Source organism: Hevea brasiliensis, chromosome 13, assembly GCF_030052815.1.
Source record: "Hevea brasiliensis isolate MT/VB/25A 57/8 chromosome 13, ASM3005281v1, whole genome shotgun sequence".
Classification (NCBI taxonomy): Eukaryota; Viridiplantae; Streptophyta; class Magnoliopsida; order Malpighiales; family Euphorbiaceae; genus Hevea; species Hevea brasiliensis.
The window spans coordinates 80,933,814-80,954,796 of NC_079505.1; the positions used below are offsets into that span (position 1 = coordinate 80,933,814).

Genomic DNA, 20,983 nt, shown 5'->3' on the forward strand with positions numbered 1-20,983 from the left:
TCCTTGTGCAACAGAAATAACTTGTCATATTTCACTCTTTTACCCACTTTTTAATTTCTTTTCTAAATTAATTTAATTCTTTTGTTTACTAAATGATTAAATCATGCATGAGTCTATCTGTGATCCCATCTCATGCTCAAAATCCTATTTTCTTTTTATATACTAATATTGTAGAGAAAATAAATTAGACATAACTTAATTCTAATAACTTTTTTAAAAGAGAATGATTGTATAAATCTCTCATGCTTTATACTGATCGATGTGGATAACACACTCTTTTCACACTTAAATATAAAAATTTGGAATATGAAATTCTCGGTTATAATTAAAACTTAATTAAAGAGAAAGGAAATGAGGAATGGAAGGAGAAACAATAGTATTGATGATGTTGACGTCAAGACGAAGATATGCATGATTCAAATAGAAGAGTTAAGTGGGTACCTCAGAACTTTTTTTTTTATTATTATTAATTTTTTAATCTTCACTGGCTGGATCAGGGATATACCTAGAGATGGACCACAAAGAGCAGCATTGCACTCATCACATCGAAAATAGAATTACAAAGGATGAAAACTGAGAAGGCAGCTACAGCTATGGATGATGATGCACTGAAACGTAGGGTTACATATAGGTACAAAATTGTAGGAACCAGAAATGAGAAGTGGGAATATATGTATGACGCAAAATACACCATCATCCTAACAAGTTGGAGAATGGAAGCTCTTTTTCTTTTGAGCCCATATTCCCACATCACGTGTTCCATTACACATTTGAGATTGACTGTTGTTGTAGAATTACAAACAACAAAAAATGAGGGGCGTGCTGTCCACGTGATGTGCATGCTACCGGCCAAAAATCTGCCTATTGGGTGCGTGGATCATGGATATCTTCTGAATTGTCTCTTTTTTTTCAAAAAAAAAAAAATTATTTGAGTGGGGAATTGTTAAATTAGAAATGGGCTTTTTGTAAATTTTCTAATTTTTCAGTGTCATTTAAAATAATATTTTTCTAAAAATTAGGCTTTAAATTAGAATTTCCAATCCCAGTTAGCTATAAACCTTGTGAATTGAAAGCAAAAGAGTGAGGGAAGCGATGGATGTGACACAACTCCCTGTTTCTAATTTCAGTACTAATTAATGGGAAGATTCCAACTGTCTATAATTCTTTCTTTATCTTTCTTTCTTTATCAACCTCTTTTTCTGGACTTTGGATTAACTGGACTACTCTCTACACACACTACTTGCTCTTAACATGCATGTAGTAAGATCGATCTCAATGTTAATTTAGAATTGGCTGTGAAGGGAAGATTAAGATTGCTATATATATATATATATGCTATGGATGACTATTTGAAGTGCTCGACATATAAGTGGAAAAGGGTCATCATATGCCATTTCTTGAACACAGAAAACCCAATGAAGATGTGGAAATTAAAATTGGGTTTAAACTAAAGATTTTGAGTTGATGAGAAAGCAATCGAATATCCCCTTATGAGGACACATATGTACACAATATGTTGATGAAATTCAAAAACTGGCAATTCAAGAAGAAGCAGATGAGAAATTAATAAGGGTCGAGTTGTAGCTTAAAAAAGGATTGGTAAACTGTCATCTTCAATAGAGCAGCATATATAAGTGGTAAGGCATGTGGTCTCAAAAAAAGGAAGCAATAGGTAATATCTCGTCCACATTAGCAAAAGGTCCACAAATTCTGTCATGTAGGACAATCCAACAGAAAAACTCTGAGTTGGTTCTCACAATATATATAAATCCAACACCCCCATCAGGAAAATGGCCTCATCTGAATAGGGTTTCTTTTGCAGCTGCCTCACTTATGGATTCTAGTTAGCCACAGTCAGGACACTCCAACTCCATCCATTTTTAAACCAAGAAAAAAAAAATTAAATTAAATAAATAAAGGGGTTTATCCAAAGCAGGCAGTGCCAAGCTCTATGGTTGTCATGAGGTCTTATTCTGTGTAAATTATTTTGGCCCACATTTTATTTTCTTTTAATTTAATTATTTAGATATTTACATGGGCTGAGCATGGAATCAATTTCTTATATATATATATATATATATATATATATATATATATATATATATATTTGTTAATTTCTAATTCTATTCTAGGAATGGTTGATAAATGAGGGCCAGAATATCTTGTTGAAGGCTACAAACATCATGTGAGAGCTCTGCTGGCTGCTAGCTAGGTTGAGGTTCCATGGCGTGGCCTGGATATATATAGCTTCATTATAATCTGTCCTTAATAATTATTCAATATGTTTTGCTATAAATGGAAATTTAGCAGAATAAATTAAGAGCCTATTAAAAAGCTTATCGAAGGTTTTAATGCATGCTTCCACAATTTATATCATAACTGGGTTAAAAATTGATTGCATTATTAATGAAAGACCTCTTTCTGTTGCTCCTGCCTGTTAATCACATCTACCTCCAACTTTGGGTTAAATTAATGCCTAATTTTAATGTATTCCTTAATTCAAAATTTTATTACGAATTATTAATTAATCTCAAGGTATAATTAATATATTTTTTATCATAATTAATTTTAAAAATATTCTCAACCCATGCGTAAGATATTACATACTTAAATTAAAAAAAAAATATAGAAGTAAAATTACGTCCTGTTTAATTCATGCATGTATGTACCATATATCAACGCCCATTGGATGGTGAACAAACCTATTTTGTAAAGCACATTTGCTCTGATGTTACATCAGAACGCATTAACTATCAATATATGGAAGTAGTCATCAAATTGGCAGTAAATTAGGGTTAAATCTTTAATAGTTATTATCAATGACATTATCTTTTTGTAATCATTGAATCAAATGTGCTGAATTACCATTCAATATATATGGCTTCAATTAGCTTATTAACTAAACTAGTTGGCAAAATTGGAAGCAAGAAATTGAAAACTCTGAATCTACCATGTGACCAAAATTGAATTAGACGAGCAATAAATTTTCACTTTAGATAACATTATATTTTATTTAAAAGAGATTTATTGGTGGACAATAACCCTCACCATAAAATAATAAATCTTATAATTAATATATTAAAGACTCTGAATTTAAATATTGTATGTAATTTTTTTATTATATATCTTCATTAATGAATGCACTGTAATTTTTATATCCAAGCATACAGGTTTCCAGAATGTACAAAATATCATCGCAATTCACTTAATCGGTGTTAATAATATAATAATCACAAGCAGCTAAAACCCTAAATATAGTGTTGGTTAGAAGCAAAGTCATGGAATATTATAAAAGAAATATATGTTTTATTGATTTTTTTTAATAAGAAAACGAAATTAATTTGCTGTGTATAATAAAGTACAAAACCCAATAAAGTCCCAAATTAAAAAGAGTGAAGAGATTGGCAGACCAAAGAAAAGAGTATTGAGATTGATTTCAGTAAATATGTTTCAACAGCCTGCTCAGAGGAAGATATCATAAATAGTCACATAGGAATTAATGTTGTAGTATTGGGGGATCATCTACTGCAGTAAGTGGTCCTCAAAAGCTTCTATGGCTAGGGTGGGCTCTTCTAATCATCCAACATAAACCTGCAAAATCCATTCTTTAACTTTCTTTCTTCCTAATTAAGCAAGTTTAGCTTCTTGTGATAATTACTGAATCAATATATATAGATAGTCTAATAATTAAATGTTATTTTATGCTATAAATAACAAAAATTAAAATTTAACTTTGACAATCTTTGTATAAGGTCTTATTTGGTTGGCGATAATTTAATTACGAAATTTTAATATTTTAAAGAGTGTGAAAATTTAGCTTGTTTGATTAATATTTTATTTCAACTTTTTGAGAAGTCAATAAAGTCATTTTCTTTACTTCTCAAAAAGTAATTTACTTACTTATCCCTACAAAGATGAGTTACTTCATAGGAAGTTCACTTCCTATAAAGTAGAGAGTTCGAACTAAATATGACTTAAATCCATAGTTAATCAGAGGAAGTACTATATATAAGTGGTGAGTAGTGAATAGATACTAGCTAGCTATATTAAAGAATCACTTTTAGGTTGGTGTGATTAAGCTGGGAATAAATTTGCTTAATTATAGTTCGTTAAATATCACAACCTTACCAGTTAATGAAGAGATCAAATGTTAACACCAGCATATTAATTAGGAGCTTAATTAGCGTAAAGAGTTAAGCACAATCATGAGTAGTTGCATTAGAAAAAAAAAGATTGAAATGATTATTATTCAATAAAAAAATTAGCCAATTATATAGTTTAATTAGTGTATGAAAAAAAAAAATCAGTATATGCTTAGTGTTGGAAGTTAAATTATATATATCATCAATTGATGGGTTACGGCACCCTTTGCTTTTATGCTAATTAAACAAACAATAATTATATTAATTAAATTAAAAAAAGGATCAACTGTATAATTAAAGATTTAGCTAGCAACATTTTGCCCTGACTTTTTAATGTGGTACAATGGTCAATATCCGTTTGATAATAATGTCCTTAGAAAATCCAAAAATGGAATTATATTAGGCCAAAGTATGAGATAATTCCAATAGAAGGGCTGGTTATGCATGAGCCGACCCAAAAAAGAAAAAAAGCCATTTTTATGGAGTCTATGTCCATGCTTAGGAAACCCTAACCCTAACCCTAGCTGAGGGAAAGGGGAAAGGAGGAAAAACAAACTAGACTAGTAAGAGGGAGAGGGGTGAGAGAGAGGAATCCCAGAGTCCCCCAACAAAGGTGCAGAACAAAGGCAAAATGAAATGATTACTTGAATGAGATGGGACCCACCCGATAATCTTTCCTTTCTAAGTCTCTCAATTTTTTGACTTGGGATTGGGACCCACCTCGGCCACCATTGTCTTTATGGATTGAATGATAAAAAGAGCACCTCACGTGGAGTCTGAACCAAAGGGTCTGTCCAACCACAATAAAAAAGGAACCCTTCATTCACTAAATTAAAAATCTCTGATTTTTCTTTTTAATTTTTAATTTTTAATTTTTATTTCGTTCTCTTCTCTAAAAAGGAATTTTTTCATTTTTTTTAAAAAATAAATAAAATAAAGCCTTCCTGCACATCAGCAAAGCAATTTCTTTTCTGAAAAAAATTTTGCTTTTTAAAGGTTACCCATATAATTCCCACTCATTATCTTTGTTACTTAAAGCTTGCCCTCTTCCTTATCCTCTATCTAACATCAGTTTCTCAGGGAATTCCAGCAACCCAAACAAAAGAAAGAAACCATTAAACTAAAAGCCTCACTCTTTCCTCTTAAAATACAGCAGAAAAACAAGCAAACAAAAAAAAAAGGGAAAAAAAAAAGCCATTGGAGAAACCACATATTTTCATGCCATCATGGAAGGAGGCGATGATCAGCTCCACCACCACCACCACCTGCACCACCATCACCACCGTCCTAACTTCCCATTCCAATTACTTGAAAAGAAAGAAGACGAGCCTTGTCCCTCCTCTTCTCCTTATCCTTCTTCTCTTCCCATCTCCTCTGCTGAACCAAACAACAATAATAATAATAACACCAATAGTAGCCTAAACCGTTCCGCTTCCAGTCTCCAAATTGTCCCAGAACCCTCCAAGAAAACCCCTCCTAAACGAACATCGACTAAAGACCGCCACACGAAGGTCGATGGACGTGGCCGCAGAATTCGCATGCCTGCTCTCTGCGCTGCTAGGGTTTTCCAGCTAACTCGAGAATTGGGTCACAAATCCGATGGTGAAACCATCGAGTGGTTACTTCAACAAGCAGAACCAGCAGTGATCGCCGCCACAGGCACCGGCACAATCCCTGCGAATTTTACCTCCCTTAACATATCTCTACGTAGCTCAGGCTCCAGTATGTCAGTCCCTTCTCAGCTAAGATCGGCTAGCTTTAGTCCAAACTTCTCGATGCAACAACGCAGAGGTTTGTTCCCTGGAATTGGCCTAGAAACCTCACCAACACCAACATTTCTAAATTTCCAGTCTAGCAATTTGAATGCGGTGCTCCAAGCAAAGCAAGAATTGCGAGACAGCTCTTCCCTGGAATTGTCGACGGAGACAGAAGAAAGCTTGAGCAGGAAGAGAAGGCCAGAGCAAGATTTATCATCGCAACAGCATCAGATGGGTAGCTACTTGTTGCAATCCAGTACAGGAGCAATTCCAGCTAGCCATAGTCAGATTCCAGCAAATTTTTGGATGCTTGCAAATCCTAGTAATCAAGTTATGAGTGGAGATCCTATATGGACATTTCCAACCGTTAATAATAGTGCTTTGTACAGAGGAACTACGTCTAGTGGGTTGCATTTCATGAATTTTCCTGCTCCTGTGGCCTTGTTACCGAGCCAGCAATTGGGGTCTAGTAGCATTAGCGGTGGTGGTGGTGGTAGTGGAGGTAACAGTGGCATCAGTGAAGGCCATTTGAATATGCTTGCTGGACTAAATCCATATCGGTCTACCGGTGTGTCGGAATCACAGGCAAGTGGGTCACACTCACATCACGGCGGTGGTGGTGGCAACGGGGATGATCGGCACGACACAACAAGTCATCACTCATAGAGCATCATGATGATGATCATCTTCCCCCACTTGTGTAGTTTGATGTGTAACACACGTGAGGTTTGATTGTTCTTGAATTTGAGTTTTGCTTCTTTTTTGTCATTCCAAATTTTTTTGTGAGATTAATATGGGATTTTAGGGTTTGATCGAGGGATGACAATATTATTTAACATGGGTATTGGCTGGTTTTTGATGAAAATTCTCATTTGTTTATATATATATATATATATAATTAGTACTACACAATCTCTCATCATCATTGTTTGTGAAAAAAAAAAGAAATTAATTCTTTTCCCTTCTTCTTCTTTCTGGAGAAACCTCTGATGCTTGTAATTTATGAGTTAATTGTGCTGGAGAAAAGGCTAAGTCTCCAACCTAACTGGCAAATGAATGATTATGAATTCTCTATATATGTTACTGTGGAGGGTGAAAGAGCTTTTTGTGTAGTGAAAGAAAGAGATATAACAGTGTTACTGCAATGTAGTATTTAAAAACTGCACCCTTTTTTCTCTCTTTCTTTCTTTCTGATTCTAAAATCTCTGCAATGAATCTCAAGGTTTACTGCATCAATGATTAAGATTTTTCAAAGAAATGGGGGGGTAATAGGACTGTGGGACCCAGACCTTATCAGTTCCAGGTGTTGGCTCAGGTGCTGGGACCCATATGCTGGTCATTGCCCAAACCAATGTGCAATGTCACTGACAAACAGGTGGATCATTCTTCTCTCTCTTTTTTTATAGAGATGGATGGAAGATTAGTTGCTTGCTGGCACCATAGAGATCGGTGGTGGGCGTTGATGACCCTACTCTCACAGATGACCCCACTGATTTTATTAATCTGGACCGTTCGTTTGTGGGCCACCTTTTACGGGCACATTGAATGATTGGGTCTCAGTGAGAAAAATGTGGAATCCGCAGTTTTCATTCGAATCACATCCCCAGTTGTTACTGTCTTCTTCCCTCCAACATCTTCGTTTCAAACCCTTCTCATTTTCCTCTACTAATTGGCAAATGGAGCTTTCTTTCTATAGAGGTTTATAATTATGTGTTACCAGTAAATCCATCCTCTTTTTATTTAACTGCCCTGGGGTTTCATATACTTGCACCACTTGTGATATCTAGTTTAAAGGGTTACAAAATGTAACACAATTATCATTAGAATAATATAAAGTTTCGTAGTTAAATGTCTATTTTTAAGAATAATATTTAAGATATTTAAAACATACTAACCATCTTTTAAAAAAAAAAAAATTTGATAGTGCCCAAAAATATATGAATTTTTTTAAACTATAATCTTTTTGTTGTTGGCTAATTAATTTTGTATACTCCAAAACAAGAAGAAAGAGAATACCAACTCCAGATTTCAGACCGTACATAAGCCTAATGAAGATTCATAAAAGAACAATCCCTAAAGTTAATGATGGTCTTTAATGTCTTGCACTGCGTTCTTCGTTGACAAAAGTATCTTAATTTGAAATTAAAATTTTAAAATGGGTGCATGCAATGTAAACTAAAATTTAAATTCATATGAGAATGAAATTAATAATTATTAAATTAAATAAATTTATATAAAATTAATTAAAGTATATATAATGAGCGCACGAATCTAACTAAATATAAATATTTAATTTAATGATTGTTAAACTCTTCTTTATATGAGATTGAGCTTTACATAGTCACTTGTTTTTAAATTGGATTACTTGATTAAGGATATGTTTTTGCAATTAGGGAAGCTATCCTTCTAAACGTCTGTTTGGTATTGAAGTTTCAATGTTAAAACTACTTTTTATGGAAAAAAAAATCATTTTAGATGTTGAAAAAAGATATTTTGCTATTTTAATGTTCTAATAATTAAAACATATATAATTTAATTTTAAATTATTTGTTAATACTTTCTAATTAATATATTTAAAAAGATATTTTTCATAACAATAATTTCAATAATAATAATAATAATAATAATAAACAAAGCCTAAGAAGATGGAGAGGGAGGGGATAAATAAGGGGAAAGTTACAAACCAAAACTACATGGTAAGAATGGCAATAGAATGAGATGAAGTGTTTAATTCCTATTTCTATTTTGTTGTGAAATTACGGGAAAATTATAGAAAAGAATATTTGAAATTATGAGTAATTTTTTTTTAAAAAAAAAGAAAAGAAAAGGAATATTTCTCACAAATGCAATTCTGAAAAATGATATTTTTGACATTGGAAATAATGAATCCCTCCATTATTTATAAAGTGGAGTTCTCAATCAATTGAAGGAAATCATTAACTTTTTCAAAAAATTTACAAATTCAAATATGGAAGTACTCGATCGAAATTTTATAAAACAATTCATGTACCATGATAGGAAAAAATGAAATCATTATATTTTAAGAGTTGAAAGCAGTGGAGTAGCATTGCGTCCTCAAGGACATTAATCCAATTGAATTGCACATGTTTGATATATTATTATCCTTTGGTATAAATGTGATGTGTGGGAAAATGTTGTCAAACCCATCATCGCTAAAAAGAAGCACTTCTCTTTCGTACTCAAATCGCACATGGATATGAGCCATATGCTATAACCAAATGGGCCCTCCAAGAAAATCTTGCGTCCCCAAGATGGAATGATTAGACCATGTATTAATCCATTGGATTGCTATAACAAACAAGTCGGCATCCGTTTAGGAAACTAAGAATTGCTTATTATGTGTGCCAAGACTATGGAATTGGCCCATAAAATCTTTGATTTTCTCATTAATTTGGGCCCATGAAATCTCCTAATCCCTCCTTGATTTGATGATTATATTTATGTTGTTTGATATACAAAACCATGTGCATGCCTTCTGGCGTTTAGCCTGCAGGTTGGTTGTTAGCATGGAAAAGAAAATTTGAGTGGGTCAACACAACACCCTCCACCCACAAAATGTTTTGTGTTTCTAACTTTTGGGTTCTTGCCTTTGCTTCTAAGCCAATGAACGCTTATATAGTTAATTAGACAAATGGGTTTTGTGAAAATTAAGGTTTTGAAATATATAGTTTTATAAGATGAAAAAATTTATTATTACATGGAAGTGAAAAGTGAAATGGAGTAAGAAATGAGATGGTTCTGGTATGAATATCATCATTGCAACATTTAAAACAAAGCAAAGAGCTCCTCAAAGCAATAACTGAAATGGTGTCCCACATTGTAATAGCATAGCTCGGTCAATGTCCTAGCTGAACCTACCAAAATAATACATGCAGAGGGGTAATTGAGTAGAGCTAGGCAGCAGGATGAATGAAAGAACCTTTTATAACTAGCTACCTAGTAATGGGATTGCTTTTTTTCTTCATCTCACTCTACATTATAACATTTACAACTTAAACATCAAAACTATCCATAATTTTAATTAACAAATTAATTTTTTTAAAAAATTAACATTTTAATATAAAAATGACTTGTAATATGTAAATTGATATAAAATTGGTTTGAAATTTATTTTGCATAGTTATTTTTATAAATGAATTAAAATTTATTGTTTCAATGAAAAATTCATTAATTCTAAAAATATAAATATAAAAATAAGTCATATCATATCTATGCTAAATGGAGTAAAGTAACCAAAAGGAAAGGCGAAGTTGGTTGGTAAAGTTTAATAAAAAATGCATGTGTGCTGTCGGAAACATGCATTAATGTTTCTACTTGTACATATAACATAGACTGCAATTTTATTGTCCAAGTTGCCTCCAATCCCATATATACATGTCATGTGTCATATCAGACTCATATATACATGTCATGTGCCATATCACACAAGGCTGTATTAGAATTTAAAAAAAAAATATATCTAGTATTTATAAATTTATATATTTAAAATGAATTTGTGAAATTTGAATTAATTTTACCTTCACAATTTCAACAACTTTTCAATTTTGACCATTGATTCATATAGTTAGTTTATTTTATTTATATTTTACTATTATATATTAAATTTTATATCAATACTTTTTTTTTAATTGAACAATCTATAGAGGATCAATCACTAAATCATAATATATGAGTCTCAAAGAATCATAAAGATAAACTATTCTTAGTTGATTCATCCATTTTATTTATGAAGATAATATTTAATTATTAACACTTAAAATTGAATTTCTTTAATTTTAAAAGTTTACCGCTAAATCATCATACACTACATATATCAATGCATTTAATGACAATTATGAATGAAATTATATTACAATAGTTATTTTTATAATATATTTTTTTAATTAAAGTTTGTCTTGTAAAATCACAGATGATGCTATTATACTTTTAATCATTGTGTTAATTAATAATTTAAATTACACAATTTTATTTGATATATCAAGCAAGCCACCATGAGAAGTGTAAAATGACGAGAGAGAGCGAGAGCTCAGCCTGTTTCTGACTTCTGCTTTTGGATGTACCAAACAGAATTAGCGTAATAGCATGGATAGTGGCGGCGGCGGCGGCGATTCTTCTGTAACAAGCATGATATCATCACTAAATTAATGGAGATGGCGAAAGTGGTTAAAAATTGGTGGAGCCATTCAAAGAATGTATTTCTAATCTGGTCTTATTTGCATTATCATTTCCTTCTAATTGCTGCGACTGGCTCTCGATAATTCCTCTTCCCTTAATTACACATCTTCTTCTACTTCAGGTATATTCCATGTCGTTATTTCTTTCTTATTTTAATTTTTTATATAGTTTTGCTTTCTGGAAGCTTTGATTCTGCAGCATAGAAATATGGTGGCGGTGGACTGTAATCTAACGTATAAACGACTAATTATGAGATCTTTCCATGAACAGTGCTTAATCTTCTCTAGTTATGGTCTTGAGCTTGTTAGAATTAAACCTACACGTTAGATGAGTTGGCGGTAGACGGAATTAATTGCATGTTTTTGATGTATGAATTGATGTTTATTGAATATATAACATATTTTTCCTATCTGGAGTTAAGTTAAATTTTCTTTCTGCGATGAAATTCCGAAGATGGAGGTTTTGGTTGTGCAAGTTTTTGGTAGAATTTCATCATTGTTATGTTATCTTCTCTTGATCGATATTAATGAAATAAATAAAATTAATTTCACTATTCTTTTCTTCTTAACTTTAATTTTGTTGGAATCAAATTTGTGGTGTGAATTTCTAGAAACTCACTGATGTTTGTGAGGCTTTCATTAAAAAAAAAAACAGACAAACAAACAAACAGACAAACTGATGTATGTGAGGATAGTGGAATGATACTAACTAGCAACTTCTAACTTTGGGAATACTTGTATCAGATTCTCCTATTTCAAATATGGAACAAAGATCAAGAATATATGATAAAATGGCAAGGGATTCGATGAGAATGGACCAACATTCCTCAAACATGGAGAGACATCTCAGTCGTTGTCACTTTCAGATTTTTTCACCTTGAAGGATGGATCTGTAACACCTGTACTTAAGGTAAGAACTTGGGTGAATTGAAGATTAATCGTTATAAATGTTGCTTCTTATCTATGTTCTCTTAAGAAGTGAGTGATCCTTGCCTCCTGTGTGCAGGCAGCAAACCCTCCTGTGCGGGCTAATGTGCTGTATCTAAGCCCAGAATACTCATCGCCCATCTCGTAAGCATTTAGTTTTGCTTCTCATGATTCTTTTGTTTTATTGGTATTCCTTTCATCATATTTGATTAACAAATTGTGAATTTAAAGTACATAAGATTTGGGATTTAGCCTATATCTAATATAGGCCCTAGGCAGTGAATTGGCAAAACAAATATGTTTAAGCCATTCCACTGAACAAAATATACCAATGGAATTCTTGAAAATAAATGAAGGGGGAAAGAAGAAAAGAAGAGGCAAGCAATGGGTCTTTGTCAATCTATCTTTGTGATTGTGATAAGTGTTAAGGAAGTTGCTGCATTCTGTTTGAACGATAAGTGGGAAAAATCAAGCCCCTGTAATCTCATATGGTTCATAGAAGGCAGGTATCTATTAGATAATCAGGACTTCACACTTGTGAATAAAACAATGTGCTGCTCAAGTTGCTGAATTCACTTAATTGCGCTTTTTCACCCTTTCACAAACTTACTTCGTAACTAAAATACATTAGATGGTCAATCCTGATCCTTCTAAAACTTGGACGGTAGCAGAGCATTTGGTTGCTTTGGAAAACATTTCCCTTTTTGTGTATAATTGGTCCAGTATGCTTTCTGTTTATTTCCTGCATTATATCCAGGCTTCTTTGGAATTTATATTAAAAGTTTCTTATGATAAAACTTATGTATTTTTTGCCACAGTGAGTCTTTAAAACACATATTTAGCCCATACTTCGATAACGGTAAATAACTGTTTGGCCTACCTATTATTGTGGATGTTGCTTTTGAAATTCTGAGTTAGTTCTTTTAATTCATACAGAAAGAAAAGCAAGCATAGGTCTTGTTTTATTTTTTCATATAAAATTTTTGTAGAATTTCTTATTTTTTGCCATGCTAACATGTTTTTTGGTTAGCGATTTGGTTTCAGAACTCTGGCTCATACCATTTCAGTATGTTTCATGCTTCACATCATATTGTACCTGTTCCTGCAACTGAAGATGAGGTGAATTGCCTATGGATCCATTTCATATATCTCCATGCTTCTTGTCTGAGTACCAATATAAACCATGAATCCTCTTTTATTTTGTCAGATTGAAGCTGAAGCAACTGCTGTTGGAGCTGTTGCAGAGGGCCTCTGTCCCCTAAAACTTGTCTTAGATAGAGTGGTTTTGACTTTGACTGGTGTGCTTCAAGTGGTGTCCCCTAAAAATTCTCTTTTAGTGGTTTAAGTGTTTGAAGTTTCTAACCTACGAAGGAGAGAACACACATGCAACAGGAGAAAGAAACTGTTGATTTTTCATTTTCTTCACTTACTGCTCTGGTCAAGGTTTGGGATGTATTTCTTTTATTCCTTTACAGAGCTTTATCTGCTATTCAAGCTAAACTCGAACATCACCTGTTTTCTTCCTTGAATTGATGTTTCTTGTCCTTGAATTGATGTTTCATGTGAAACTTTCTTTCTGTAATTGCTTGTTTACTGTTTATGGTATCAGGATGGGTAAATCTTATAATTTGAGTGCCACTTTTTGTTTGACATATATATATATAGATAGCGTCAGGAATCATTGAAGAATAATCCTGAGAAGTTAGTAGTAGCACTATTAATTCATTTCAATGCTTTTTGTAGGTGATCTCTGGGCCTGATCCCATAACCATTCGTGCTAAATTGAGGTCAGCACTTCCTCATGCCCCAGAAAAGCAACTTGTAAGAACCATGTGAATTTCTTGTTTCGTTTGTAAGAGTAAGCACAGGACAACTTACTTTTCTGAAAGTCGCAATAAGATTGCCAATATGTTTGAGGAGTTGAGGAACCTACTGGCTATCAGGATCTGTGGTCAAAATTGACTGTCTGCAAATATGCGAACTATTGTTGCTTAACTTCATTTTCCCCTTGTAGCTTTATATAATCTTTCTTTCTTCATTACATTTTTTGCCAATGGAGCTCCTCCAACCCCTCCCCCCTTCATGCCTGACAGTGAGTTGACCTTGAAATGTTGAGGAAATTAAAACCTGGTCCACCTCTGCTAGCATCCGGTAGTTCCCTTTTTAAAATGCATCACGTTGTTTTATTTTAATTCAATATGATTATAGGTGGTGATGCCTTTTCTTCAAGAATTTATTTTAGTGGCATCTATCTAATTGTCTTGGCCTCTTTATTCAAATCAACAGCAATATGGTGATAAGGAGTGTAAATTTGCTACCAACTGCTATTGAAACTATTAATGTTCATAGCACTTGCAAATTTGCTGCCATTCACTGCTGCAGTATGATGCTGCTATTCTTCATACTTCCTTTGCAAGGCTTCTTGATCATCCCAAAGCTTCACCGGTGGTAATTCATAAACATATGATGAGTTTCTTGCATTCAGTTGTATATTTTAGCATTGCAACATTTGTTAAAGGGAAAACTGTATGCTGCAATAGTAATACAGTTAGCTCAAGATGCCTACGAAACAAATGCATGTCATCACCTCCAAGGCCAATAAGAATGAACTTATTTTTATAGGGTGCACAAACACCTGCATTATATCTGGATTACGGTGTGATTTGTTTTACTTATATTTGACAAATGACAAGGGATGTAAGCCTGACCAAAAGTTGGCCACTGAAATTCAAATAACAAAGGTGGAAAGAGATTTTTTTTTTTTTAAATAATAAAATCTTCTCTGTGTGTGTGTGTGTGTGTGTGTGTCAAATACATACCTTCAAATAAGAATGCAGCAAGGTTGCACTCTTAGGCTGAAATGTGATCAACTTGATGACCTTAATTATGCCTCTGATCCAGCGACATGCTTAATTTATAGTTGTCTTTATGCCTCTTATTAAACACATTTATAGTTATTGCACACTTATGTTCTTATTTATTTGTTTTGATTCTATCTATTAATTGTTGTCCCGTGCGGGCACCTTCAAATGAACTCCAATTTTTCCATGAGCTTGTTGCCTGCCTAAAAATAAAATTCGCGGATCTGAGGTTTGTTTTTACGTTTGTGATCTTTTCTAATTTGTCCCCAGTCTCCGCCTCAACTCCTGCATGTTTTCTCTCTGTACTCTCCTCAACAAATGAAGACATTTTTGCTCTACATGTGATCCAGGCAGTTATTTCAAAACTGTGGTATGTGGAGGAATATGACGTATTGGCCCTTGCATTGGACGGAAGAATGAAGGTCCGGAGGTTCCAACTTGTTTGCAAAAGAACCTGAAGGTTTCATAGTCACAAATATAATTAGAATCATATGTTGTCAACGCTTCTAGCTCTATAATTTTTTCCTTTAAACTTCAGAGGCATTCTAATTTCATCAGAATCACAAATAAACGTCTCCAGTTTATTATGTAATGTTGCTCTTCTTTATCCAACAAATTAGAAGTCTACCACTTCTAGTATTATTTTCACTTTTTATGAAGTGGTTTTCCATTATTATTTTCCTTCATTATATAAACGTATTAGCTACTGGTGAATATTTCAATTCAATAAAAACAACTAATTTCGTGAAGCCTTTAACTTCGGAAAACCAGTTAAACAAAAAGCCCGGATGCATAAACTAGCACATAAAGTGTACTCTTAATTTAAATCATAACTTAGTTCATTCTTAGAGTTTTATTTTTAAAAATGATAAATTCTTGATTGAATTAATTTTTAATTTATTTATCACATGTATAATTATATAATAAAAATTTACTATAAATTATATTTATATATTCTAATTTTTCTTAAAATATGTTCTTTTTATTATTTTTTGCAAAAACAAAAGTTAAAAAAAAAAAACTTGCATTTATAAATAAACTAATAAAAAATGGATGGGATGGGATAATTGCACACAACGTTTTTGTTATAATTATTCATCAGGAGCATGATGATTTCTATTCGATTTACATCAATAATTTCTCGTTTGGCAGAGTACCATCGTTAGCTGACGTGAGTTAGGACGTGTGGAAACCGAACGGCATGCGCACTGACAAGGAAAAAGGGCAAAAAAGACAAAAAGGACGCAGGACAGCACGTGTCAGCCATACGCGTCTGGATTCAATGCACTAAGAGACATGTTCTCACCACGCGCCCTCCTACGTGCGCTTCCCTACCCCCACACACACGCACTCTCCATCGACCCCTTACAAAATTAACTACTAGGTTTTCGCATCTTAATCCTAATTTTCAATCTCAAAATCCTTTAGATTTTGCCTCATAATCTCCCAGATTTCTCCTTCTTTAAATCTAATTATTCTCTCTTTTAAGTTCTTTGGCCTACTTTGCCTTTCAAGGTAACCTTTTCTACTTAAAACTTTTTATTGCCCAATTTGGGAATTCTCCTTTGTTGTTCTCTTGGCTTTTGGTGTTTGATTCTACTATTCGGTTTTGGTTATCTGTGAGAATTTGTTTGGTTGCTGAGAAAGTGGTGAAAGCGTGATTTTTTTTTTTTTTCCGGAATTGTTATCAAAATTTGTTGCTAGTGCAAAGTGAAGCGCACATATGCTAATTCATAATCGTGTTTGCTTCCTTTTTCATTTGCTTCTTAGTAGCTGAATTTTGTGGGTTTCGGCAAGGAAATTGATGTGTTTATTTTTTGGCTTTTCAGGTGTCTAATTTGATAGATTCAATTCATTGGGATAAGCATGGGTTCTGAGTGTCCTCCTTCCGCGGCTGATGAGGTGAATGTAGCAGCAGAGACTACTGAGAAAAGGTCAGTGAGTAAAGAATCTTAATTTTTGAATTTGGATTGTTTTGGCTGCATTTTTTAGTCGGTTAACACATTGCATTTTGCTGGGGTATGTCTCAATTCTTGGAATTGCTTGGAATTAAAATTGATGGATAACAAATAGCAACATGACCTGAGACGTGTAGTTACAGTTTGTATGATTTGTTAGGGGCTATGTTTTGAATATTGTTAGCATAGTAGGAAGCAGAAGGCATCGGGCCATTGCATAGTGCATTAGTAAAAATCTTAGGCTACAAAGGTGAGCATTCAAGTCTTGAGAAAAACCACTTAATGAAAAAGCGCTGAAGGGTAGGATTGCTTCCAAATTCCTTCTCCAGGGATCCTACCTCAATGGATTCAGTAATACTAGTTGTCTCTAGTAGGGGCTACAACCCTCCATAATTTGTTTTGTGGTTTCGTCTAGTTATGTTTAATCACCTAATTCAACATATGATATGTTGTAGCTATTGTTTGTTAATGTTGGCCGTTTTGGATGCATTGACTGCGAAATCCAATTTGCTTATGGTGCTTCTTGTGACCTGGTTATTCAGTAACAATAAGTTGTGGCTGAAACATATGTGCATATGATGTATGAGTTCCTGAATTTCATGAGCTGTACCAGATTTAAGTGAATTTTTGAATAACCTCAACCTTAAAAAGGGAGAGAAAAAGGGACTTGCACTAATTTGGATCAACTGTAATCTGGATGACAATGAATATTTTAGATTTGTTTCTTGATTTAAATATCTCTGTGATGCAGGTGTTGCCATGGTAAGAATAAAGGGAAAGTTCCCAAAAGAATTCACAAGGCTGAGAGGGAAAAACTGAAGCGTGAGCAATTGAATGAGCTCTTCCTTGAGCTAGCCAGTGCTCTTGGTAATGTTTATTCTCTTCTGTGATTTTTGGTGATTTTAAATTTATGCAAAGGCATTTTGATCATGGTCTTTCAGTTTGACAGACTAGACCAAATGATTTTTAAGATTTTGGCATTGTATCTCACTTGGGGAATTTTCTTTCACAGAACTGACTCAGCCAAATAATGGGAAGGCCTCCATATTGTCTGAAGCTGCTAGATTGTTGAAGGACTTGATTGGACAGATTGACGGCCTCAACAAGGAGAATGAATCTCTATTATCTGAATCTCGCTATGTAAAGTTCATGCCTCCTTTTTTTCTATACTCTGACGTATATCAAATATTCTATAGTGTGTTAAATGTATAAATTGATGGACCTGTTAAAATAGGCATACCAGAGAACTGAGAAGAGAGAAGTTTACTCTAATTTATATATTGTCAATAATAGTAAAAATTTGAATTGTAGGTAACAATTGAGAAGAATGAGCTGAAGGAAGAAAACTCTGCCCTAGAAACTCAAATTAAAGGATTGCAAAGAGAGCTGGAAGCAAGGATGTCTCAATCAAAACCTGACCTGAATGTGCCTCCTCCCGAGTTCGACCATCCCGAATTGAGACAACATTTTCCAGGAGAGTCTCTCAGGTTGCCTGCAGCAGATGCTACCTTGCAGCAAGCACAAGCCGTCTTTGTTGTCCCCCTCCATCCTGAACTCCAAGCTTATCCAGTGACTACCTCAAATGTGAGTAAACCACATGCTAGATATCCAACACCTGCAGATTCATGGCCATCCCAACTTCTTGGGAAGCAGCTGACAGGTAGGAAGGAAGTTCAATAGCAGCCTTAGGCAATAACCTTTTGTAAAGTTTGTATATTGCTTGGTGGATGCGGATGATGGTAAAATATGGCTGTCTGGCTTGGTTGGGTTAGTGACCAAATTCAAATAGTTTAGTTGGTAGGATCATGACTGGCAATAGTAAACGCTGTGAGAATTGGTGAAAATTGGATAACCCTGCATGGGATTGCCTGACCACCCTGTTTATATTTTCATTCACTGTAGTGGTGAAAATCAATCTTCCTCTTTAATGAATTTTTTTTGTTCCTAATCATCATCATAAAATTTGAATTATTGTATTAAAATTTATAATGTGGCAACTGAATGAAGTTTTAATATTAATTTAATTTCAATAGCAACCTATCCAAATGTTCAACAATATTTTGATGCTAAATGATTTAATAATAAATAATTAATTGCAGTAATCAGAGATAGTTGATTGGTCAATCACCTGAAGATAGTTACTTTCTATTTCCGTTGTATAACCCATCGATTGGTACTTGGCCATTGTGTTTTTGTTGAATAATAATAATAATAATAATAAATTGAAACCATCCAGGAAAAAAAATCAATTATGAATAAAAAAGTTAAGTGTATCATTTCCAAATCCATAGTAATGTGGATTGGAAGCCACCACCAATTCCATATTGGAAGCTAATCTCTTTCCTATGTATTTTGCACTTATTTGCATATTTTTGTAAATTAAAACATTATTAGATTTATTAGCTATTGTTTGGATTATAAGGCTAATTACATAAAAATTCCTATTAACTCAAATTTATAATATATTCCCTTTTTTTAAAGGAATTTAGAATATATTCTTAATTCTATACACAAGATATGATAAAAAGAAACTTATAATATATATATTGTAGACCCTTAGTTTCTGATGAGTATGTGCATTGAGGTCATGAAAAATCCGAAAATAAAAAATTATATGACTGTAAGATATAATTAGAGGCATGGAACTGAATTATCAATTCCGTGGTATGATCTTGAAAAAAAAATATTTTTTGGGAAATTAATTTAATTTAAATAAAATTTTGTTTTATTTAAATTTGATATAGGTAGTTCTTAAATTGAACTAATTAAGTTTAATTGGGCCCATGGACCTAAGAAAACTTAGTTAGAAATTTTAAATATGACACATTTAATTTATTTTTTAAAAATTAAAATAAGAAAATATTTTTTTAAATATCCCTCTCTCATACAAACTCTCTCTTCCCCTTTGGCCCCACTCTCTTCATCACTCCCTATTGGTGCCACCCTCTTTCCCTCTCTTTCTATTGGTTGAAACACCTCATCCATATCTCATTCTTACCCAAATTCTGCAATCCTGGTTGTTTAAGTTTTCTGAACTTTATCATCTTATGACTCCAAACCCTATCACACCTCTCTCCCAAAACCCTATAAATACCCTACTAAAAAAAAAAAAAAGAAAGAGAGGGGGTGTAACACCCCTGATTTTATATATTATTATTGGGCTTCGTGTAGGTATCCTCAAAAATTCGGAAAAGTCTCCAATTGACCGAGGTTTTGGCTAGCCCCCATTGTCGACGTCGGCGCAATCGGCAAAGGTAAACCGAACCTAGTTTTTACGTAATTTTCTAGTGCTTAAATAGGATTAAAAATCCATAAAATATTCGTGGTAGCTTAGAAAATTACGATTCTTTTGCAATAGCTTAGTAATATTGCTAAGGACCGGGCAAAGTTTTATAATTTTTAGAGCTTGTTTGGGCAAAAATGATCAATAATAAGGACTAAATTGAAATTTTGCGTATTGTGATGGATGATTGATTTGATGGGCCTGGGAGGTGTGATATGATTGAATGATGTATGGATTGTGAGTATAGAAGTGCGTTTTAGCCCTTTGTTGGGTAGGTCCTAGGTATAGGGAGACGGATTTCGACTTAGGACGTCTTGATCTTTTTCTTTGTTTGTATTGAGTCAAATTTATTAAATAGATGTAATGTAATTGTCGTGCCTTCTTCCTCTGAGTAAAATATTAATTTTAACTGTAATTTCGATATTATTATATGTTATGCCCATGCATCACTTATATGCATATATTTATGTAATTAAACTCTATGCACGAATTATGTTGCATTGATAATTAATGTGCCATGAGTGTTGTTGTGGTAATTTGGAGTGTGCGTGCGTTGGCGTGCGTGATGTGGTGTGGACTATGGATGAGTTCTGGGACCTCGGGTAGACACGGCTTGAGTTCTTCTGGGACCCCGATTTGGTATTTAAGTGGAAGTAGTTCTTATTGGATTTAAGAGAATAGGATCACCCCATATACTATGAATGATGTTACAGGTGTGTGAGTGCTCCAAATTACCTTTTGATGCTATGATGTGAATATGGTGTTGATGTTGCATTTCACTCTCTGAGTTGCATTAGTTGAGATAGTTATAGAGATTATAGTTAAGATTGATATTTTACTCCGCTCACTCTGTCAAAAAT

At 33.4% G+C, this 20,983-nt stretch overlaps 2 protein-coding genes and 1 pseudogene across 2 annotated transcripts; all 3 read left to right on the forward strand.

Moving 5' to 3' along the window:
- The first annotated feature begins 5,106 nt into the window (after positions 1 to 5,106).
- LOC110643588 (transcription factor TCP14-like) lies at positions 5,107 to 6,764 on the forward strand. The gene has a single exon (XM_021796045.2). It carries the CDS (start codon positions 5,369 to 5,371, stop codon positions 6,563 to 6,565), a length of 1,197 nt encoding a protein of 398 aa, XP_021651737.1. The 5' UTR covers positions 5,107 to 5,368; the 3' UTR covers positions 6,566 to 6,764.
- A 4,238-nt stretch (positions 6,765 to 11,002) lies between these two features.
- LOC110643609 (uncharacterized) lies at positions 11,003 to 15,474 on the forward strand (annotated as a pseudogene).
- A 734-nt stretch (positions 15,475 to 16,208) lies between these two features.
- Positions 16,209 to 18,788, forward strand: LOC110643610 (transcription factor bHLH47). Its single transcript, XM_021796069.2, has 5 exons — positions 16,209 to 16,397; positions 16,712 to 16,816; positions 17,592 to 17,707; positions 17,853 to 17,980; positions 18,152 to 18,788. Exons 2-5 carry the CDS (start codon positions 16,749 to 16,751, stop codon positions 18,518 to 18,520), a joined length of 681 nt encoding a protein of 226 aa, XP_021651761.2. The 5' UTR covers positions 16,209 to 16,397; positions 16,712 to 16,748; the 3' UTR covers positions 18,521 to 18,788.
- The last annotated feature ends 2,195 nt before the right edge of the window (positions 18,789 to 20,983 follow it).